General features: G+C 35.5%; 1 protein-coding gene across 1 annotated transcript; it reads right to left on the bottom strand.

Moving 5' to 3' along the window:
- Positions 1-5,479: 5,479 nt before the first annotated feature.
- On the bottom strand, positions 5,480-22,427 carry LOC145693567 (eukaryotic translation initiation factor eIF1). Its single transcript, XM_081769660.1, has 3 exons — positions 22,270-22,427; positions 11,895-12,052; positions 5,480-6,162 (listed from the first exon to the last, which is right to left on the bottom strand). Exons 1-3 carry the CDS (start codon positions 22,295-22,297, stop codon positions 6,016-6,018), a joined length of 333 nt encoding a protein of 110 aa, XP_081625786.1. The 5' UTR covers positions 22,298-22,427; the 3' UTR covers positions 5,480-6,015.
- Positions 22,428-25,278: the final 2,851 nt, after the last annotated feature.

The following is a 25,278-nucleotide window of genomic DNA, read 5'->3' on the forward strand; positions in this document are numbered from 1 at the left end:
AATATCATTAATACCTTAGTTGGCATTTCAAACGCTCGACAGGAGAAATTAACGTTTGAGTCTTTGCATCTGGCGATCAGATGTTTTACTTTTACATGTTTTGTAGTTTGTGTGTGTTTTGGTCGTGAAGTCTTGATTTCTCGGTCCTGAGCCCGCAGGGGAAACACTGCAAGTAACCAATACCAAAATTGACTGAGGAAACGTAATCATCAAACAGTTGACTATTTGCTGGATCGGAAATCCGAAGATCTCCATAAGCCTAGATCATCTACATCATCATTATTATTCCATAAGAAATTTGAGTATGATGATAATGTTGGAAAATGGTATTTTGTGTGTGGACTAGCACGGCCAACAAGAGATGGTCTCTGACGTTTCTTACCACATGCGGTGGGACATTGCAGCCCCTACTTTGATACCAGTGTTACCAACCACGATCACTCTGTCTTATGCCATTAATTAAATTGCCACTACAGTTGCACCGAAAAAAACCTTGACACGCGAGTAGTGGCAATGTCACTGCGAGCTGTCAGAGATGTTCTCTTACTGGACGCACTATAGTAATAACACCTAATTTTTTATTATCTCAGTCTCATACATTTTCATCTAGCATATTTACAAATTAGTTGATGAAAGTTAACGTCTTCTTGCAACATCAAGCTTTATAACACTTGGACCTACAGCTTAACACAGAATCTGCAACAAATGCACTTCTACCGAGAATCGAGTCCAACGTTCCCGCACTACTTTCAGCAGGATACCATTTAGCCGTAAGGGAACCGAGCATACGTAAACATTTTAAAGCACTTATACGTATTTGAACCATTTAAGATTGATAAACTAAATACAACTACGATAAATAGTATAGTCTACATGTTAAGGATAAGTTTCATATTTCTACTCGTTATTTTAACCATCATCTGACCGCTTGACCGAAATGTGGAAAGTTTAAATATTTCCTTAGCAAAAATATACGTTCTTCGAATGGGAAGAGTAGGTTTATTTGAACTTCCTTTCTTCTCTTTGGACGGTAAAGGAAACTGATGAAAACTCAGCTCAACCCAAGTTATTCAGCCGTTTTCCCGTGCTAAGACAGGCAACGTCGATGTCAGTTTTCTATATTAAGAGAAGAATTTATAATATATATATATATCCCTCCCCTCTCACAATTTTTGCGGGGCTCAATTTGGATTTAAATGGCATCAGAAGTGACACTGCTCATCTCAACCACCTCAAAAACTATAGATTCGACACTAATATCAGTCATTTGCGATCATTTGTAAATGTCTTTCCCTTCCTTTAAGTTACATCGTCAAATTGATATGACAAAAATCATCTCATGTTCGAACTCAATCTAGGTTGAAAATTTGATCGAGATCGGTCCGATGGTTCAACTATTATTAAGTTGTATTTATTTTTATATATCCCCCCCTCCTCCCCTAAGTTCTATCGTCAAAGTGAATAGATAAATACTATCCCAGGCCCGAACCTAATCCATGTTGAAAATTTGATCGAGATCGGTCCGATGGTTCAACTATTATTAAGTTGTATTTATTTTTATATATCCCCCCCTCCTCCCCTAAGTTCTATCGTCAAAGTGAATAGATAAATACTATCCCAGGCCCGAACCTAATCCATGTTGAAAATTTGATCGAGATCGGTCCGATGGTTCAACTATTATTAAGTTGTATTTATTTTTATATATCCCCCCCTCCTCCCCTAAGTTCTATCGTCAAAGTGAATAGATAAATACCATCCCAGGCCCGAACCTAATCCATGTTGAAAATTTGATCGAGATCGGTCAGGTCGTTCAAGAGTGAAGTCACATTCATTTCTTTACATATATCTCCGCCTCTCCCTCGTTGTACCGTGAAAGTTAAATGATAAAAATTATCCCAAGCCCGAACGTCATATGTTGAAAATTTGATCGAGATCGGTTGAATGGTTCAAGAGTTAAGTTTTATTTATTTGTATATGTTTGTCCCCTCCCCTGAGGTCTACCGTCAAAGTAATATGATAAAAACCACCCCAGGTCCGAACTTCATCCATATTGAAAATTTGATTAAGATCGGTCCTGTGTTTAAAGCGTGATGAAGTCACAAAGACGGTCACTTTTATTTTTATTCTTTTTACATATATCTCCCCCTCCTCTAGGTTCCACCGTAAAAGTGAAATAACCAAAACATGCTAGGTCTTATCTATGTTGAAAGTTTGATCAAGATAAGTCTAGTGGCTCAAGAGTTATTGTTTCATTTATTTTTATAGATTTCTCCCCTCCCCTAAGTTCTACCGTTAAAGTGATATGATAAAAACCACCTCAGGTCCGAACCTCATGTTGAAATTTTTTTTTAAAGATCAGTCGGGTGGTTTAAGCGTGGTGAAGTCACAAAGGCAGACACTTTTTACTTTTTTTTTTTAAACATTCATCTCCCCCCCCCCCCTTTTGTTGCACAGTAAAAGTGAAACAAAGAAAACATCCCAGGCCCGATCCTTATCTCTGTTGAAAGTTTGATCGAGATCGGTCGGCCGGTTCAAGAGATTAAGAGTCACAAACAGTCACGTTCAACTTTATATATATATAAACTGGCCCTTTTCCCCTTTACAGGTGGTATTTTGGAAAACGTGGCAGCACGTGTCCACGTATTAAGTAGTAGTTTATATAGCAAGCTTGATCATTCTCACATTAGAGATACTAAATTAGTTGGCATAAATTTTGATCCCACTATTCCCTCGATACACATTTTAATGAAACTAACATGATAAAGTTCGGTTCGAGCTAAGTGCTAACTTTGATCTAGAAATCATTTCAAACAGTGCTTCCATGATGGTGGGATAGTGGATTCGAATGTGAAGAAAATTGTAAAAACTGTCCCTTCCCTTCCTTAAAAGCGTGACGGGGACAGCCACGATGCTGATGTCCCAATTCCTCCCTACTTAATCAATCACCCCTCCTTAAAAGTGAAATTTTTAGAACGCTGGAATACATGTCGACTTACTTTAAATTAGAAATCTGTACACAGTTTCATGTTCCAAACTTAAAGGCCTCATGAGAGACTACTTTTGGAACAAATTTTAAACCTTTCCCTATTCATTTTGATGAAAGTAACATAAAACCTCCGCTCAAGAACAATACTAATTATGTTCAAAAAATAATTTCCAATGCTTTATAATTTTCCCCATGATGATGAGATATTGTTGATTTGAATATCAATAAAAATTGTAAAAATTCCCTCTTCCCCTCCTTAAAAAGCGGAATTTTGGAACACCCTTAGACTAATGTAAACTTTCTCACATACCGAATTTGATCTGTCTAACTTAAGTGACTTCTGAGATATATTTTTGACATATTTTGAACCCTGGTCCCCTTTTAGAGTACATATTTTAAAGAAAGCAAATAATAGTAAACAGTTTTGTTAACTGAAATAAACTTCCAAACTATGCGAATTCTATATTGAAATAAATCAAACTTCAAGCTGTCAAAGAGGGATCATATGAGAATCCGTATCAAAAAACAGTTTCTTTCTATTACAATTACTATATGGAAAACAATACTGAAACCGGAAGTTTTATTTATTACTTCCAGTTTCAGCAGAAGAATTAAGCTAAGATGAAATCTATTCTTCGGATACTGAATTCCTACATAAAAATCACTCGTCGCCCCCTATTATCATTTTCGCTCCATGGGAAACAATATTTAAAACTGGTGGCAATATTAGATTTCTACCATTTCCCTGTTGGAATAGAGAATTAAAGTTGGAAACTGAAACTATTCTTGCTACACTGAATCCATGTCAAAATCTGATTCTCGCTATTACCGTTTTTCACTATGGTGACCAGTGTTGAAATTCACTACTTCCGGTTTCAATACAAGAGTAAAAACGGAAATGAAATTATTCTTGGAAACCCGAATTTACACTATAAAAGAAAAGTTTTACCGTTTTTGCTCTATGGTGATCAATATTGAAACCGGAAGTAGGAGTATATTTACCATTTCAGGTAGCAATAGATGAATAAAGAAAGTACAAGATTAAACTTATTCATACGGTTTAGAAAACCGCTTCTCTATTACCGTTGTGCACTACTGTGATCAGTGTTAAAACTGGAAGTCGATTTCCAACAGTTCCGGTTGGCATACAGGGATAAAGGGGTTTATTCACAGTTCCATTGCCAAGGGCCCCAGAAGGTAGACGTTGACCAATAGGTGTAATAGGAAGTAGTCCTCAAGCCCTATCTAAAGGTACTGTTAATTTGACCCTAAAGCCTCAGGAAGTTTATCAAAAAGGGTAGCAAAGGTAAGGGAGTCATTAGTGATTTAGAGAAACAGGTTTTAGGGATGAAATCAATATAGGAATAAGATCAGTATGCAACCGCATTTAGCATATGTGAGAAGCATCCTTTGAGGATAGTGCTAAGCTGAGGAATCGGAATAGGTGATGGGTCGATAGGTAGGATTTGTTTAAAACTAGATATCTCAAAAGTAAACAAAGATAGACGAAAGAAAAAAGTATGTCTAGTATAGAAACTTTCAGGAGCTTGGATATAAACATGCAATTTGTTTCAAGGAAACTTCAGGAACAGGGTGAAACTGGTGAGAGAGATCATTCTTCACCATGTGAAAACTGCTGCCAAATCATTTCAAAAACCTAGTCATACTTCCAATTTCGTTGATTGATGATGACGGTTTAACTTCCCTTTTCAGCAACGAGGCTATTATGAGACGTGGACCTACAGTTTAAACTGGAATCCGAACCACCTTTTCCATATGATCTCCCACCAAGATCCTTAATACCAAAGTCGCGCGTGCTAGAAACTAGACCAGCGGGGAGGGCATTTTCACCTTCGTAGTGATGGCATTTTACTAGCACCATGAATTCGCGTAGCCTCGCATCAGCGATGACGCTCTACCACTGAACCACTGCCTCCCCCATTTCCGGCTGTCCTATTATGGCTAATAGTATAGTACAGAAGTTTGTGTAAATAGACGCATGAAAAAGCAAGAAAGACCTTATAATTCAATTGAAATGCCTCTTATTTGAACTTTACTTCCTGATTTGAAATCACTGAACTCTACCACAACGTCTCCAGATGACCGATTTTAATCGAGAATTTTAGTGATCCTCGTAACGGATTTTTCCTGTGCGTAAGGACTGTATACGCAGCTGCAGCCATCTATTGGAATTTACTAGAAATATTAGAGGGGGTAGAGTTTCTCAACTTTCACACACTAATATTTTCAATTTCAATTTATAGATTCCGTAATGCAAACTTTAAATAAGCCAATTCTAATAAATGTAAATCTGTAACAAGTCTCACAAATTGACACTTTCAAATATAATACAAATTTCAGATTTTCCCGGAATTCCCGACTGCCAGACATCGATAAAGCTAACGTGAATGCGCACGCTGAAACCAAACCTTACCTTATGGATGCCTCATATCTATACAGGTATACTGTTGACAGAATTCAAACACACATGAGTTACTTTAAATATATATATAAAAACATTTATTTACTAACGTTGATAGCATTATTCCAACAATAAAGGAACTGATCCTCTTACATCAATGTTAACATCAGAAATTTTGAATTAAGAAAATCACTAAAATTACTGTCATTAAAACTGACATACAGTTCCTGTACAAAATTTAAGTTAATTCCAACTTTTATTATTAAAATGCAATATGTTAAAAATCCAAACTGTAAGGCGAATGCATCCCAAGAAGTAACACTCACAAAAAAACACGGTTGTGTTGAAAGGTTTTAAAGATTTTAATTTTGGAATTATATGCTGTAGCACTTTTTTTTTAAAAACATTCAATGCATTACTTTTTATAAATTGGTTATATAACAACTTATATTATTTCCTGTATTTGTTGCAGACCGAATTATTGTTATTATTTCACTTAAAATTATTTCCTCTATCAAAAAATAGGATTAACTGGTGGATAGGATACGTTGTAACGGAAGATGTTCGGAGAGCCATGAGTAACTGTGGATTTTGTGAGGAAGTTGGATCAAAACCCGTGGACCTTCAGTTGTTCCGGTTTCGCTAAACCGGTTTTCGTTAGCCATTGGCAAATATTCTCTCGTTGGTCACCCTGGAGCTGCAGAACTTCTCCATATTCTGGATGCTCGATCACGGTACCATTGCAGGCGAACTCCTGGAATAGAAAATTATATAGAATTAGTTCAGTTCATACGTATCAATAAACTTACAGCAGCTTATCGAAACACGAAAATAATAATCATAAGAATAATGAAGAAAATCACAAAGCGTCCTATGTACGAGGAAGGACCCAAAAAACCGGACTTTTGTTCTAAAAAAATAACCATTCTCATTATACCAGAAGAAAGGCCCTCGAATCCTCTGGAATTCGAAGATATCGTTATATTTGGAGAAGAAAGTGTGTTCTAAACCTCACATAAACTTGGAACACTTAACGTCTGCGTTGGTGAAAGCAGTTGTGGTCCAAGATGCCCTTAATTCGCCATGTCGTTTAATAACCAGTATCCAGAAAAGAGACTATCATTTTGAACACATATTTCATTAAATTTCAATGAGACGTTGTATGTATTTCATTAAATATTCTCTTATCTCTATGCTTAGTTAACTTTTTCTTGTGTTTTATACTAGGGACAGAACTTATGATCCGACTCTGTATTATCATATACTTGCAATATTTGATGCATTGTGTGTAAACTCACTATCATAATTGCAATTGAACAAATCACTGCATTTGTTCCAACAAATTTTTATGTAGTTCATAATCCTCGATAAAGAAAATCATTTACACAGAATACCAAATAAATAAAAAAGTAAAAAAGAAACCATTAAGTCAACGGACCAGTTCTATCTATTGATACAGGCTGGAAATGATAACTCACTACTTTGTGAAGAAAGAAAAAAAAAAAGAAAAAAGCAACAAACAGGGAGTTAAACAAACGGCTTTACATAAAATGATGGCATATTAAATGGAACTTGCTGTTTTCCACAAAGCCTTCCACCATGGGCCACTGAGGGGTCACTCGAAAATTTTAAATGGGAAAGTATGCCATTCAATATATCACTTTAAAGATTTAAAAAAGTTTTTGTAGGAAAATGTTTTCCATATGCAGCATCGTTTACGAAATGATCACTATTTCAGTGGATGTTTTATCTGACTGTGCATGAATTTACACTTAAGTGGTGACCACTTCGTAAACGGTTCTCCACACGTAAAAATATTTTCCTCCATTTTTTAATGAAGTTTTTAGTGATATATCAAATGACACATCTTCCCATTTAAAATTTTCGAGTGACCTTCCACTGCCCCACCCCTGTGGGAAATACAGCACGCCCCAGTCACTGCGTCTCATGACATATTTGCCTATATAATTTTATCTTCAGCCATTTATGGGCAATAGTTGTTTTACCAGAAACACCCTGTACAATACAATAATACCTTGAAATCCGGACTTAATCCGTTCCAGAATCCTGTTCGAGCTTCGACGGCGTCATTTCCCATGTGCGAATTTCGGCAAAATATTAAAATGGAAAGGTTCAAGATATTTTGTTGCATTCAGTTTTATTTGAAGGGATTTACTGAGGAAATTATATCTTCCGTTTGGGAATGTGTCCAATTTCTCGTGCTATAGCTTTTTATTATTTTAAAAAGCCAATTGCAAAAATGTTTATTTTTGTGACTGTTGATCAGTACCATACAATACCACATATCCTGAATAAGAGACTTTCCACTTTTGAGTTGAACAGTATTTATAATAAAAAAAACTTAAAATTTTGCCATATATTAAGCCAGTTTCCGTTACCATATTTTCACATATTGGTGTCATGAAATCAAAATCCAGCTTTACTTGATGTGGTATTTTAATTAGGATAAAGCAACAGACACAGCTTTTAGACATATCAAAGCCTCTAAAATATGCGGAAGTTCCGAAGCATTGCAGTTCTAGGCACATTGCTTAGAACTGAAATCAGCAATTCAATGAACTATAAAAATGCGTTCAACTGCATCAACATCTTCCTTTGATATTGAGTGATGTTTTCCTGTTGGATCAAAATGAACTGGGGCACCCATATCTTTAAAGCAACGAATTAAAGCAAGCATTGGGGTGGTGTTGCTGTCTTGCTGCTGAAAATTATATCCAGTAGCTGGTCCATGTGGTAGCATAAAGTTTATGACAATTTCATCTAACTCAACTGTTGCAAGCCACCAGTCAGTCACACATTCCTCTTCGTAGGTTGTGCGGCTGAATATTCTTTTGCTGTTTCCAGTTTTGGTTAGACAAATGAAAATCTTGCTCTGTAAAGTTCGTACAATATAAGTTGACTCATTACCGAGCCCAGACATATGACTTCTGAACTCATGTCACAGGGATAGTTTGGTTGGACTATTCTTCTATTTTCTGGAGGTGGAATTCACCTTCCTCTTAGGGTAACAGGATGAAGGCTGTTGATGTGTATAACTTCATCACTCTTGAAAAATATTTGGGATTCTGCATTGCAGCCATAGTTGGACTGGAAAGATCATGTTTTGTAGCGTAGTGCTTCAGTAAGCCCCTATCCATGACCAGGAGCGCTGTACACCCACTCCATTGGCATAAGCGACTTCGTCAATTCAAACAATTGGTAACGACTTTTGAACTGGCTAGGGGCACCATCAGAAATAATAATGATCTTTTCTTCCTGTCAATGCCAATGTCTTGAACCATGTCCCCTGTTGTCACTTATAGCTATAATACTTGTAGTAGTCTTGTTTAGAAAATATGTGATTCCTGTAAAAACTGAAATTTCGCCATTGCTCCAGTGATACCTATTTTACTTCTTATACCAAAATCACAGACCAGTTCTCAGCAAAATCACAATGAAGCACTAGACAGTTGTTCAGCTTCTACACGTCCCTTCACTTGTGCAATGTGCTGTTGTTCTTTGTTATCGCAATTTCTTCAGATGTTGGTGTGTTACTTCTTTCACTATCCTTTTCCCAAGTTCGTCAATGAAGGTGTCGAAGACAACAGTTTCCTTACTGAGCTTATTTTCCTATGTTGCATATGTACCCTCAGAAGAGTCACCTGCTGTTTTCCACACCAAGTCCAGGTGAGGCGAGTCCTCCCATTCCAGGGCAGTCAGCACATTCCTAAAACAAGCACGTCTCTTGTATATCATAGACTACTGACGACTTCACATATCCAATCAAGGTGTTATACATCATGCAATCAAGTACGTTCTTCAGTTACCACGCAAAGTTCAAAACTGGCTCAAAACACACACAAACAGACATCTCTAAGTGGATGTAGAACCATTCACTTAGGTCGTAGTGTATAAAATTTTGATCTTTCAACGTAGAACACTGAACGTTCCTTCTTGCACATGGTGAAAGCAGGGTTGGCAAAAACCATGGTTTTTATTGAAAGAAAAAAAAAAAACTTTTTTTTTGGCTTAAACTTTTATTTTTAAAGTTTAAACCAGGTTTTTCTAATTTAAATAATTTGCTCTATGTATTTTATCACATATGGACAGGAATAAGTTTGTTTTGCCTTTGTGTCACTATGCAAGAACCGGGTTATGCTGGAAGGGTTATCACATAAGCTTAAAGCGCAATCTAAACAGTTTCTCGACTTACATCCGAAAGAAATTGTTCTCCATTTGGACTCGAAACCGGGACTAATTGGCCACAAATGCGATGCGTCACCCACGAGGGACTCCTGATAAAAATACATTGTACTGATCGTTACATACTTGTTAATATAATTGTCAAGAGTCATTTCAGAAGAACAAAAAATGAAATGAAATCTGAGTTTTACGTCCCACGCTTATGCAGGTTAGGCTAAAAGAGACGGTGATGATTAATGAATGAAATGGTGAATCCGAGGAAACCCACGCAAACGGTTTGTCCACCACAAAGTTCACTTAGCAGGGGCTGGGATCGGACCCGGGACACCAAGCACCAGAGGTGAACGCTCTAACACTGAGCCACCGCAGCCCTTTAGAAGGACAAAAAGATAAACAGTTGCACAAGTGAAACCATTATACGAATTACATATGGACAATTTCAAAATACTGCAGAGTACAGAAGAACTAATTTAGTCCAAGTTAGTTCACTACGACTTTTATTAGCCCAAGTTAAAGAAATACAACTTAATTTGCATATCAGTAAGAAAAGTGAATAAAGATACGAATTATTTGAGTCTACTTTGGCTCTGACACATTTATACATAAGCACATACCAAAGATATTCTGATTTCAATAAATGCCTCTCGTGGGGTTTGTATGCCCCCCCAAAGTACGGCATTTATGTATTTTATCAATATTATTATAACAAAACAATATTTAGAATTTTTCTTTGATTGCAATTGCATAATAATAAACTATAAAAGAAATCATAAAAGAAACATTCATAAACCTATAAAAAAAATAAATAAAAGTTGCTTTTGGAGTATAATCTCTGAGTAACGAATGGGGAATTTAGGTGAAGCTTACAGGAGTGAAACTTGATAACTCACAAATGTGTGTTCATCAAAATTTTACAAACGCTTACACTTTTACTAACATTTTTCGTTTTTTGGTTTAAACTGTTTTTTTTACCAGCTGGTTTAAACCACTTTGGTTTAAAACAACCAACCCTGTGTGAAAGCTTTAATAATGCAGGTAATGTATCTCTTCACTTTCACCACTTTCTCCTACAATAGTCTTTTTGCGTTGATGCTCTGGTAAAAACAATCCCATTTATCTTCCACGTAAAATTACTGTGCAATTTGAACATGAGTTTCATACACAGGGTAACCATAAGGGATCCGATTTTCCAAACCCTCCTTTTGCGGACGTCACATTTCTTGCTTTGTCTCCATGCATTTTGTTGCAGATAGAACGTGGAGCAAAATTAGTACCTTTGAAAGGAACACTAGGATAACTGTTAGAACTTGCATCTTTTCATTGTAAGATTCACACGATTCAGTTTTAAATCGATGTTTGACAAATTTCCACCAAGTTGCAAAAGCTTCTTTTGGTTCATTCTTTTCTGAAGATAGAATTTCTACTTTGAAGAGTTCCGTCAGTACTGATTTGGTGTGCTCACCCACAGCTGAAGTAATTTCGCTGTTTTCTTGATGCACACAGTTTATGACTTGATGTCACCAACCATGGTTTCTAAGACGTAATACTAATCTCTATCGTTGACTGATATAAGGACTACGGCATGGAGACTTCTTGTTCACTGTCATTCTGTCAAAGCATTAAAAATACATAAAGTCATCACTGCAAACAACTTGTCTTTGAAACAGCCTTGAAATCAGCAGTATTATATATATATATATATATATATATATATATATATATATATATATATATATATCAACCCGTTCTTTACTGATCCTCACCAGCTAGGATCATCAATGCAACTTGTGGCAAAAAGACTGTTTTGAAATCCAAGTGCACAATAATAATAATAGTAATAGTAATAATACAAGCTACAGAACATGAACACGTCCAGCAACTGTTAACCTGTTGCTGAAGCACTATACTACAAGTTATTGACAAATTAACATTCTCCTGGAATTTCCGGATAGAATGCCGCATGTATGATGTTTCCCTGAAAATAAGATCTAGCATAATTTTTCAGATTACCTCATTCCAAGAATACGTCTTACCACAAACCTCCCAACGAAAATTATTTTGCGCGCTCTTCGCAACAGAGAGCATGCTAGTAACGGGTACGTTCCGAGTTGACAGGCACCCTGTCTCCTGAAAATGAACCCCAATCAGTCTTTTGGGCAAAAATATTTATATGACACCCGGTTTTATTTTCGAGTAAAGACTGTATCACAATTCTGGAAACTTGTTAGTATAAGAAAATCTACGTAGGAGAGAAAGCTTGAAATGCAGAAATCCGAAAATTACCTTCTTACATGCTCGCACAATTCTCTTCAGGTCATACTCCGAAGAAAGACCCTGCACAGTAGTTAGCGTTTTCCGTCCATTCCGCTGCTGGATTCTTATATGAACAAGGCCATCTTGGACCCCTTCATCTGAGCCCTTGATTGCATCCGCAAAGGGGTCTGCAAAGAAAAGTTAAACCATTAATAAATTCGATCTATATCCGACTGTTTAGTTATTTAAAAAAAAAAATTAAAAAAATGAACATTTAAAAAAAAAATCTCAAACGTAAGTTGAAAAATAAACTGGAAATAAATACTATTCAAGTTTCAATAACTACCGAAAGAACTAAACTGACGCACGATTACAACTATTAAACTCACGAATGCATCTAATTTTTATTAGTACCGAATTATTTTCCAATGGGAATTTCAATTTTTTTTCCGCACCTTTATCAGCTCCTTATTTGCATACACGCGTGCCGTTATTTCAATCACATCTCATGGCTTCCATTGCATAATGAAAACTTATCGTTTTTGATATGACTAAGCTTACCTCTAACATCCTGAAAACAAATGACAAACCACTGACAGCATGATGGATATAGCAGGTTCAAACTGAACTCTACTATGAAATTAAATGAGAGACTGCCATAATGTATATTTTCCGCATGTTAGAGGCCAGGGTTGGCAAAAACCATGGTTTTTATTATTAAAAAAAAAAAAAAAAAAAAAAAAAAAAAAAAAACGGTTTTTTGGGTTTAAACCAGGTTTTTATAATTTAAATGATTTTCTCTATATATTCATATCATATATCGACAGAAATAAGTTTGTTTCGCCTTGATGTTATTATGCAACAACCGGGTTATGCTGGAAGGGGTCACATAAGCTTAAAGCGGAATAAAAACCGCTTCTCGAGTTACATCCGAGAGAAATTGTCCTCCATTTGAACTCAGAACCAGGACTAATTGGCCACAAATGCGATACGTCTGCCGACTCACTCACGAAGGAATCCCGTGGAAAAAAATCATGATTTTTTTCAAAAAAATCATTTTTGTTGATTTTTTTGATTTAAATCGATTTTTTTGATTTAAATCAAATCTTTTTCTTCGTATGATACAAGTCGCGAACTGAAGAAAAAACATTAGGAATTAGTATTAAATGTTAATTATGTCATTTAAGTGAAAGTATTGGGTTTTAATTTTGATTTAAATCCCAATCGTTAACCCATTTCAACCCCAAACAATGTTTCTTAAGCATTAAGGAAAAAGTACAGCAATGTATATCAACATGACACTTTTTTTTTTCACGAAAGTTACTGATATTTGGCAGGGGCATATGTTTAAACAATTGGAACTAGCTAGCGGCACGAAATACATATACAGTACATAAATTTAGCCTAAAATTAACTAACTCACTCTATGACCTATGGAACCCGGAGGTTCAATGCCATGTTCACAAAAGCTCTCCTGACTTCTATCCTTAGTCAACTGAATCCAGTTTCTATTTTGTATTCTTATTTCTGCGAGATCCATCTTAATATTGCCCTCCCATGTGCGACTAGGTCTTCCTAATGGTCGTTTTCCGATTGGACTTCCAGTTAAAACTTTGAAAGCGTTCCTACTTTCTTCCATTCTCGCTACAGTCCTGCCCACCTGAACCTCCAAGATTTGATGACCCTAACAATGTTTGGTGAATGGTATAAATTATGCAGTTTCTCATCATGAAGTTTTCGCCATTTCTCATTTCCGTTCCTTTTGGTTCCGAATATTCGTTTCAGGATTTTATTCTCAAATACTTTCAGTCTGCGTTCTTCCCTCAGCGTAAGCGACCATGTTTCATAACCATACAGCACAACAGGCATAATTATCGTTTTATATATTTTAAAGCTTCAAATTCCTCGATACAATTCGCGATGATAAGAGATTTTGAACTGAATAATAACACGAATTCCCTGCAGGAATTCCAAAATAAAAAAAATCAAGATGATCATTTCCAGAAGAAGAAACACTTGTGATTGTTAAAAATATGTTTTATGTGACGTGAAAAACAGTTCAAATGCGAGTTGTCCGTGCATTTAAGACATCTATACATAGCAGGCACGTTTTTATAATTTCTGTTGGCTATTTTATTTCCTCTTACAATTTTTCCTGCACAGGCGCGGCAAATTTTCTGCGATCACATCGGAGATCGCGGCATGTTCTGCAATGGGGTCAAGTATCCACTTTATCAAAAGTATTATTCGATATTTTAACGCATCCAAAATTTGTCGTATTGCGATCCCGAGGAACTTCTATGTATTTAGTACATAAATTTCGCCCAAAATTTTAAAATCTAATTTTTTTTTTCGGAGAGGGGATCGAACCCTCTACAGCTCTAAACACGCCCCTATTATCTTGAAACAAGCAAATAGACATGAACACAAAAGAGCTTTCATCTTAAATGTCCATGGTGATTTCCCCGTTGGAACAGAAATTTTAAAACCCTGTGTTACAAAGAGAAGAAAGCAGGGTTTACCCGTAACCCGTTCAAACGGGATTTTCCCTGATAGTTCCCACATGATACTCGTTTCATGCTGTGCTTACATACATTTGAGTCTCACTGTATTATGATTATTATCTTCCATAATCGGAATAACAGAAGAGAAACGGGATTTTACTTACTTTCACTTTAAATTAATTCATTTCGGAATTTGATTTAAATCAACGATTTTTATTTAAAAAATCAAGTGATTTAAATCTTGATTAAAATCGTGATTTAAATCAGACTGATTTAAATCAATCCATCCTGAGATATATATATATATATATATATATATATATATATATATATATATATATATATATATATATATATATATATATATATATATATATATATAACCGTTGTACTGATCTTTACATGCTTCTTAATATAACTTTCAAGAGTCATTTCAGAAGGACAAAAAGATAAAACAGTTGCACAAGTGAAACCATTATACAGAATTACATATGAACAATTTCAAAGTACTACGGAGTACAGAAGAACTAATTTAGTTCAAGTTAGCTAACAACGACTTTTATTGGTCCAAATTAAAGAAATACACCGACTTAATCTGCATATCAATAAGAAAAGTGAATAAAGATACGAATTATTTGAGTCCACTGTGGCTCAAACTCATTTATACATAAATAGATACCAAAGATACTTATTTCACTAAATGCCTCTCGTGGGGTCTGTATGACCCCCCCCCCCCCCACACACACACACAAAGTACGGTATTTTCGATGTATTTTATCAATAGTAAACATTGAAACGAAACAATATTTAGAATTTTTCTTCGATTGCAATTACATAACAATAATAACTACAAAAAAATCTCAAAATAAACATTTATAAACTTGTAAAAAAAAAAAAAAAAAGTTGCTTTTGTAGTATAATCTTTTTAAGTAATGAATGGGGAATTTAGGTCTGAATATAATACGAATAATATACGGGAGTGAAACGTGATAATCCACAAATGTGTGTTCATCAAGATTTTACAAACACTTACACTTTTACGAACATTTTTTTGTTTTTTGGTTTAAACTTTTTTTTTGAAAAACCAGCTGGTTTAAACCAGCCAACTCTGTTAGAGACTAAGGTTGACCATATTTGAAATGATTTTTCATTATATAATGGAAGCCATAAGATGTGATTAAACAGCATTGCGTACATGAAAATAAAACACTGATGACAAGGATAGGGTTTCCATTCAAAAAAGAAAAAAAAATATTAAAAATTTAGACAAAATCCTGAGTTAATATTCAAACTTCACTTATTTCCATACGGAGTAAGAAAAAAAACAATAAAAAAGATCCATTGATGAGTCTTTACTGCATCTAAACTAGGATCGAGAAAAACGTGACGAAGATGTGTTCCGCCGGCTGAGATTCGACTGCATTTTCATGACGCAAGTACTTGCCAGTATGGTCATAACGCGCTTATTTAATTACAGTTTGTAAGCATAATGACAGGGAAGTGGGACACGAACTTGAGAAAGAAAACTTCGAAATAATCAGGTGTGGAAACAAAATTTATATCATATCAGGTAGCCTAACAAGTATTAAGCTTTTGGAGGTCAGCATTAAGCATATATATATTGGTACTTGAATGAAATATGAAACCACATATCCACCATTTTGTTCGATGACCTCTGCCATTTTCCCGGTAACAACATAATTCCACTGCCATAGAACTTCTGTGGTTTCTGGTATATATATTCAGGGCGCAAAATTTCCGGTCGCCAGGTCGCCATTGGCGACTAGAAATTTAGAGCTGACGACCAGTGTTCAGTAGGATTGATTTCTGACTAAACTCATAAGGCTGCGCTGTTAGTTTCGCACAAAAATAATTGTTATTGAGTGGGAGAAAACACGGAGTGAAAAGGCTTCAGAACGAACATGGAAAGCAAAGTCTTCACAACATTGTAATTCCGCCCTCCTTTGAAATGGTCACATTTTGTGCAGAGATTTTTTAATATAAACTCCTAACTACCTAATATTTGTTAATCTTCTAATTTTCCTATTCTATTCTATTCTCGACTCAAGTTTAGCTTACTCTAGTCTTCAATTGTTTCATCCTCGTTCCGTTTATCATACTTAGCCTTTCTCGTATGTTTATCATCATCTTCATAGGTCTAGGTTTCACCTGTATGATAGGCTTTCCACCTATTTTTGTATTATCATCATCTTCATTAGATTTAGATTTCACCTATGATGGCCTTCCACCTATATAATAACCTTTCCACATATTTTTTGTATCATCTTCATTGGATTTAGGTTTCACCTGTATGATAGGTTTTCCACCTATTTTATTGTGTTCTTTTTATTTTTTGACACTTTTTAAATTTAGGTTTCCTCCTGTATGATTTTTAAAAATAAATTTTTACTACATTCTTCTAATAAAGAATGATAATATATGCACCACTGAACTCAGCATCATTATTGCACACTTACATTTAAATATTGTACGCTTAAATAGGCACTACACTACATGAGTTGTCCAACTCAAATTGATTATCCTGAATTTGTCTGTTTTTAAAATTTTATGCCCTGATATAATCTCATTCTTTGTCAAAGCAAAGACCGCGGAGGGGGGCTCTCATAATTTGTACGTGACAGATATTGGCGACCATCATTTTTGGATTGGCGAGTGCGTCTGACAAATTTTGCGTCCTGTATAAACTGTGACGTGATTTTCACAGGTTTCTTCTGAAGTTAAAAACCACTGGGAGTTCCGCAGAGACCGAAATAAATAAATGACAGCAACGAGTCCGTGCTAAACGATGGATAAATTAAAATCACCTAGTAGAGTTTTCTCAAATTCTAATAGATCGTTCAAGATGCATACGGTCTAGTGATGTCAGCATAGTACGTAACACCCTCTCTACTGATCAGTTCCTGCCCAGGGTGGCCACTCATTTGGAATTTCAAAATTCCCTGACTTTTCCAGAAATTTTCCCGGTTTTCCAGAAAATTTCTAGAGAGATCTAAAATTGGTATATATAGGAACCTTGGGCAACTCAGGGACATGAACCCCTAAATTCCAGTAAAATTATTGCTTTTAATTATTCTTTTGTGATTCCAGGCCCCAGGGCATTTGTCCCCTATTCCCCTACTCCCCTGTCGCCGGCCCTGCAAAAACGTAAACCATTATTAAACACAAATCATGTGAGTTATACGGCAAAGAAGTCCATGTGTTAAGAAAAAGAATTACTCGAAAACATGGTATTTTGATCCAGGCCCATAGCTAGGAAATGGCCAATGGAGGTGGAGCCCGCACCCTGCGACAATCCTCAACTCCCTTGACTGAAATTTTCATTTCTTTTTTAAACAAATATATGTTTAAAAAATAAGTAGTCAATAATTCTTAAATTTATTTTCTTGGAAAAACACCATTACAGAATTTACATAAAATCGGTTTAAAATTGCAAAATTCAAATCAAGAAACTGTTCTACTCATTATCTACTTATTATTCGTTAATTTGCAATCAAATATTTCTCCGGATTTAACAACAAATATACAATACCTTCACCAGGTGTGCTTATTAGCAACCTCTGTCATATTGCAGTACAAGGTTATGCTATCGTTCTTTGACGTCACAAATGAATGGAGAGGACAATTATGGAGCTACCTGTATTAAGAAGTAGCGGACTTCGGTCTAGAAAGCCGGCATTAACAACTTTAGGTAGACCCGGGTCCCAAGGTTTTGTCGTGCCAGCAGTGGCGTGCGGTGGTTATGCAACCGGGGAACAGGTCGACATAGATGGGAAATATTGTGTAACAAAACAACGGAACTGAAGTAAATGAGCACTATTAAAATGTGCTTTTAAGAAATCAGAAAAATTTGTTTGAAGCTGATTTTTTTTTTTTTTTTTTTTTTTAGAACAATAGTACATGCAGTAGCGGAATTGGGTGTAAAAACTAGGGGGAGGGGAATGCCATTACTTCAAATTGGTGGTCAAAAGGTCAAATATCTGTAAAAAAAAAAAACATGGCCAATTAATCGTGTAGCGCAAAAAGTACTGCCGCCACTGAGTACAAATGCATGTGGAATCCCCACAGTTTTTGATTCCACATAGAAATACACGCATTAACCAAAATTCCACACATTTTGTGGAATTCGACACACATTCGGAACTCTTCCGGCAGAAATACTCAACTATCGTTCAGCCTTTATATTAATCTCGTGACCACCAAAACGGGATGCAGGGGCGAAGCCCCGAGCGAATGTATGTATTTCGTGCCGCAAGCTACTTACAATTTCCTTAAAAATATGCCCCTGCCAAAATTCAGTAACTTTTGTGGGAAAAAAAGTGTCATTTTGATAAGCGTTGCTGTACTTTTTTTCTTAACGCTTAAGCTTTTAAATTATATCACTTATTTTTTAGGTGATAGGATAAAATCTTCCGTTTTTTCACGACTGAATGCATCGTAGAGCACGTTACGTATGCTTTCACACCTCTCTGCGTCGAGACATAGTATGTGATGGCTTCATAAATAAAAAAAAGATATTTTTTGTTGTGCCTATTTTTATTATTTTTGGCGGGCCTACGTTTTGCATTCAGAAGACTGACATTCTGCACACTCGTCCAGTGCACCCTTAGTATTTTTCAGATCTCTGCGTGAAAACAGGGAGGTCCAGATGGGCAAAATTTAAAAAAATGATATTTTTGACAAAAAATAGCTTTCTTCGCAATTTTCCCGTCTAAGATGGAGATATATGAATGGTACCATCTGAAAGGCTGTTCTATTCTGAAGAGAATGATGTAAGAACCATGATCTTAGGATAAAGAGGGATGTCTCAGGAAACTTACCTGTTTTATACGGGAATCTGAGGTATTTGGAGATAGTATTTTTTGCGGGCTTACTTTTGCATCTAGAAGTTTGAAATTTTGGACATTCATTCACTGCACCCCTTAGTATTTTTCAGATCTTTGTCTTTAAACAGAGGCGGTACAGAGGGGTAAAAAGTAAAAAAAAGGGGATATTTCTTAACAGAAAATCCCTTTTTTTCGTGATTTTCCAGGCCCAGATAGCCTACACCAGTGTTTCTCAAAGTGTGGCTCGCGTTCCGTGCTTTTGTGGGTTGCGAGAAATTAAGTATTAAAATTTTATTTTGATGCAGAAACATATGTTATAAAGTAAGTACCATTCAGGAAATGAAAATTCGAAGCGTTTGTTAATGAGGTGAAGAGTAAGTGATTGCTCAGAGCCCTGCCTTGTTGTACACATGGGAAAGAAAGTATTTGACAGTTGACAAATTTTCTTTTGTCAATAACTCTGGAACAAATGTATTAATTTGGATCTTTTTGTTGCTATCCTTAGATTAGTTATAACTTAATAACTTGCCAAAAGCGGTACTCTAATAGGTTATTTTTTGTTTAGTTATTAGGAAAAGAAATTTTGTCAACGGAAAAATTCTTTCTTGATTGTACAATCAATAGAGATTCTGGATTAGGATGGAAAGAGAATGGGTGAGTCAAAATCTGTCACGGGAAAGGGCATTGCGTTGGGAATATTGTTAGCTCTGAGTTATCTTTCTATGGAAAAAATAAAAATATGACTTTGAAAATTTAATTGGTTTGGAATGCATCACGATGTGTACTTGAATAAAAGTAGCTGAGTCACAAAAAGGTTTTAATATTAATATGGGTCGCGGTCACAACAAATTTGAGAACCACGGGCCTACACGATGGAGACATTTGAATGGTACCGTTTGAAACTCTGTTTTATTCTGAAGAGAATAATGTACAAATCATGATTCTAGGATAAATAGGGATGTCTGAGGAAACTTTTATATTACATCCGGGTCATCTGGGGTATTGTGGGGATGTTCTTAGCTCATTGTTAAATATTTTTCCCGCCCTTACTATTCAAGATAGAAGCTTGAAATTTTGTACACACATTTAGTACGCTCTTAGTATTTCCCAGTTGATTTTGAGATCTGTGCGTTAACACAGGGGATCAAAATTTGAAAAAAAAAAAAAATCAGAAAAAAAAAAACGACTTCTCTTAAAATTTTCCGCTTCAGGGACATAATAGGGAAAATGTGAATGTTACCGTTTTAAAAGTTGTTCTGTTCTGAAGAGAATGAGGTATGAACCATGATCCTAGGGTAAATAGGGATGATGCTTGACTGAAAGTCTATAATTTAAAAAAAAGCCATAATTTAAAATTGTTAAGAAACATTGTTTGGGATTGATATAGGTTAACGATTGGCGATTAATTCAAAATTCAACCCCAATACTTTCACTTAAATGGAATAATTGGCATTTAATACTAATTCGTAATGCTTTTACTTTAGTTCGCGACTTGTATTATATGAGGAGAAAGATTTGATTTAAATCAAAAAAATCGATTTAAATCAAAAAAATCATCAAAAATGATTTTTTTAAAAAAAATCATGATTTTTTTCCACCCTGGTATCAGTAGAAGTTCGATCAAGCAAATTTTTATTAGTCAGATCATGTGGTACTCAAATGTCTAGCTGATTCTTGCAGCCAGCCTTCATCAAATGCTTTAACACTGTTGGTGACGGATGTTTAGGTCATTAGCAATGTCATGACTCCCTACTATACATAATGTTTTTCAACTATCCTCGTTTATATATATACCCACCATCCCAACCGCGCCTGCTCCCTATGGACGCCATGCTTAGTTTCTGTCCTGATTCGGTTAATAGCATTTATGCTTTTAGTAGCCACCTAGCACAAGTTTGTTTGTGTTTTAAACCGTATGCTGTATTTACACTTAGCCTTTCTAAAATCAATCTGCACCTATTAATGCCACTCCTCCCTCAAGTGACAATCAAGGAAATAACTTTACAATTCCAATGAAATATTTCTGTCGCTTCTGAATATAAGAGTTTTCAACATTAAAGAATTGAAAGGTACTACTCATGCGCAGTAATACAATATGGATACATACTTAGTGAAGAATAAAGATTAGTTACTGTAAGTAAAGCATATTAACAGAACCAAAATTAGTTAGATAAACTACGTTTTAAACTGCTTTATCCCTGCCACTGTAGTCAATTTTCTCCAAGATACTCCATCCTCATTGTTAAGTTATTGCCCACTTAAAATAATAACATTGAAATTTTAAATATAAAATTGAAAATTAACACCTTGCGACTTGGAGAGGCCGCTGGCAATAAAGGGTATATATCATGACCTAGCAGGGAGATTAAAGACAGGAGAGTTGCGCAGGTTATGGCACCGAAGCACAAGGTCAAACGTCATTCCATTCTACTGTAATTTACATCTTATACACGGATATAGTTTTTTAAATGTTTATATAAAGTATTGAAGCGCACTTTGTGTATTCTTACATTATGACAGATTAGGCCTAGTTCCTATTCTGAGGAACGTTGTACGAACGATTTCACATTACACTTTCTTTGCGACGTAATACATTCACCCATGAAACATCTGAATATAAGTGCACATATTCTAACTAGCATGGCACCAAAAAATAATACACACACATTTTCACATTATTACCTGCTAATTTCTCCTGTAAGTTCAAACTGCAATAGTCACCTTCGGTGAAGGCCGTTCAGTGACTCACTAGAATGACATTTACCCATAACGGTAATATAAAGTATTTTATTCCAAAAAGTGATTTCCATATAGTGTTCCACAAGCTAGGTACACCACTATATGTAATTCAATACATATACTGTATATTTCAAAAATGTAAAATCTTTACATTTTAAAAAAGAAAATAGCTTGAGAATAAATAGTACAATCTTATCACTTCTATAAAAGTAGAACAAGATCTTTCCAACTGGTTATGAAATTCCGTATTATTTCAAAACTGTAAGGATGGATATTTTACTAATATTGATATTTAAATGCAACTTATATTTAACTTACCGAATGTGTTAAGATTCTGGATGGACATACGACAAAGGAAATATTTCACCCTGCCCCGAAAACTTGAGCAACCTTCCGCAAAAAGCCTTGGAATGAGAAACTTCGAAGAGGATCTACCTCGCACTGTTGCCAATTAGTAAAAGGAAAATACTTCAAATGTTTACTCCATTGCGTAATACATGCCAAATTCTAAACGAACATTGAAGATGCTGAAATCTTGGTGTTAGAAAGTTTTATTCGAATATTTTGCATTACATAAGCATCTCAGACATAAAAATGCGAAATGTATATTTTGTTGGCTGTAGATTTACTCTACGGATCCATACATTTGAAAATTTACAGAACAACTTTGTAATGATACCATAACAGACTAGTGCGTGACTAATCAAAATATGTTCCTATCTGTGAGATGTAGCATATCTAAGTAGAAATATATATTAATGGAAGTCTAATTTGTTAAGCACAGATCCCCCATAAGACAACCATTAACCACAGCACAAAGTAAAGTGAAATGCCTTGAATTCTTTATTCTAATTCTCAGTGGCGAAGCGTAAGGTAGTCCCGACAAACTAATAACATAAATAACATTTAATGTATCATAAAATGTTTAAAATTACACTCAGAATTCTATTTTCCTTATTGAGTTAAACAAAAAAAAAAAACTACCAGATCTATTTATTTTAAAGAACTTTCTTAGCTGTATTTCTAACACTGTTTAGAGTTGAATTTATATGCATGTATATATATAAGTAATATGTCAAAAAAGACAATGAGCATCGTTTTCACTTTGGATTTGCTCATTCTTCCCTTTTTTGGGCGAGGAGACGCCGGCTTGTGCCACTCGGAAGATTGCCTCTTTGTCTCGGGATCATACTCAAAGATCCATGATTCGTCACCTGTGATTACGTTATTCAAAAATTGGGGGTCACTTTCACACATGTTCAAATTTTCTTGGCACAATTCCACTCGCCGCAATTTCTGGTCGTCAGTGAGCAATTTTGGGACAATCTTCGCGCACACCTTGCGCATGTTCAAATGCTCCGTCACAATTTCATGAACCACAGTTTTTGGTAAATTTAACATCTGGGCAATTAAACGAATACTTAGTCGATGGTCTGAGCTCAAAACTTCGCGCACACTAGTCACATTATCGGTTTTTGTCGAAGTCGAAGGTCTTCCAGCACGGTCTTCATCGGCGACCTCTTCCCGGCCCTCCGAAAAGGCCTTGTGCCACCAAAACACACCACTTCTTGCTAAAGCATCATCTGGGTAAGCCTGTTTAATCATATCAAACGTCTCTGTCGCAGAGTTACCGAGTTTAACACAGAATTTAATCTGCTCTAACGAACGCTGCATTTTCGGCTTGCACCATTCACAGAAACACGTCGCGCGAAAAACCCTGTCCTGACTAGAGATGTGGGCAGGGTAAATACCCAGTGGGTAGGTAAATAAAAATGGGTATTTACCCGGGTATTTACCCCTTTTGTATTTACCTACCCAAAAAATGGGTATTTTCCGAAAGTTCAGTTATTTTGAAGTTTTAAGAATTGTTAACCATACCGGTGACCTTTTTAATATTTTGGGGTCTGTCGAGCGTGTTTTCTTGTTCATTCACTATAGGCTATATATGTAAAATAATACCCAATTGACTCCGTTCATGTGCGGTGCGGGTTTGCAGGGAATTTTGACCATGGCCCATCTGCGTTACAGTTTTGGATATTATATTTTTTTTTTTTTTTGTATTTTTCTCGAAGAACTTCATAGGTAAAGAGGAGATCAAAATATTGAATCGAGTGTTTTGAAAGGGGGGAATGGTGGGAATGAGCTGTTACAATTTTCAGACGAAGCCCTCGTGTACACATATAACTACATGCATTTAAGTTTGAACAACATTGATTAAGCCAATCTTGAGAAATAATTAACTTTTCCGAGTTTACATCATTGCTCACGAACAAATCAGAGTCAGAGTTGAAACATGAGAAAATAATGTCGCCTGGGGGTACTTACATTACCACCCTCTTGTCGTCTCAAGATTGTTCTCGGGCTATTTTACTATACTTATCCACCTATGCCCTTTCTTCACCAAGGTGTGAACGGCTTTTAAACTTAGATTAGTTTCGCCAAGACTAAAAAAAATAAGAAATAAGAGTAGTATGACTTCAAGCCTTAGGTTGTCCAAACATAGAAATCGTATATAAAACCTCTTTGTTAAATCCTTGGGAGACAGACCCAGTTTAAATGTAAAGTCTGTGATACGCCACCGATTTTCAAGAACCCTATCAAGTTATTGTGTATTTTCATTTGAGAACCGATGTTTTGAGACTCCTTCAATCCAACAATTTTTCCCGAAATGTGCAATTTTGAAATTTTAAAATTCTCAGAAATGCTTCACAGACAACTCAGACAACCGTCATACGAATAAAAGATAAACGAAAGCTGGATCATGTATCTAAAGCATTATATATCAGAGGCTACAACTAATTGAATAATGACCAAAATTATCAAAATATTTCCGAGTTGAACATTATGGAGGTTCAAGTTAATCATGAAAAGATGGTATCTTATGTCTACAAATTTCCAACTTGAAAGAACATTTTGGAATAATTTTTTAATGAAAGTAGAAAGTGAGTTTCATATAGTAGGTATAGTCACATTTATTATACGAAAAAAATACATCAATTTCCATCAAATATACAGGCTTTTCTTGACTTTTTATGGTTTCTTAGGGTCAACGTTACTATTTCGGATTTTTGATAGAATCTTAATATTGATGTTTCTTAAAACAAATGCCGACGTATGGAACCTAAATGAAGTCTTCCAGGAAGCGTTGAAGGAAAGCATTGTCAAAGCGATCTTCGTTAGTGGGTGTCCCCTGTCACTTGTTGATCACTTTTTGTGGATTGAATTTTTTAAAAAAGAAAATTCGTCCTTCGTATTCTCTGCCATCAAGGTATCGCCTGGCTACGAGTTACTGGGATGTTCAACACAGTGAAATGCAAGGGGAAATTA

This window comes from Thermobia domestica, chromosome 8 (genome assembly GCF_964235325.1).
Source record: "Thermobia domestica chromosome 8, izTheDome1.hap1.1, whole genome shotgun sequence".
Lineage (NCBI taxonomy): Eukaryota > Metazoa > Arthropoda > Insecta > Zygentoma > Lepismatidae > Thermobia > Thermobia domestica.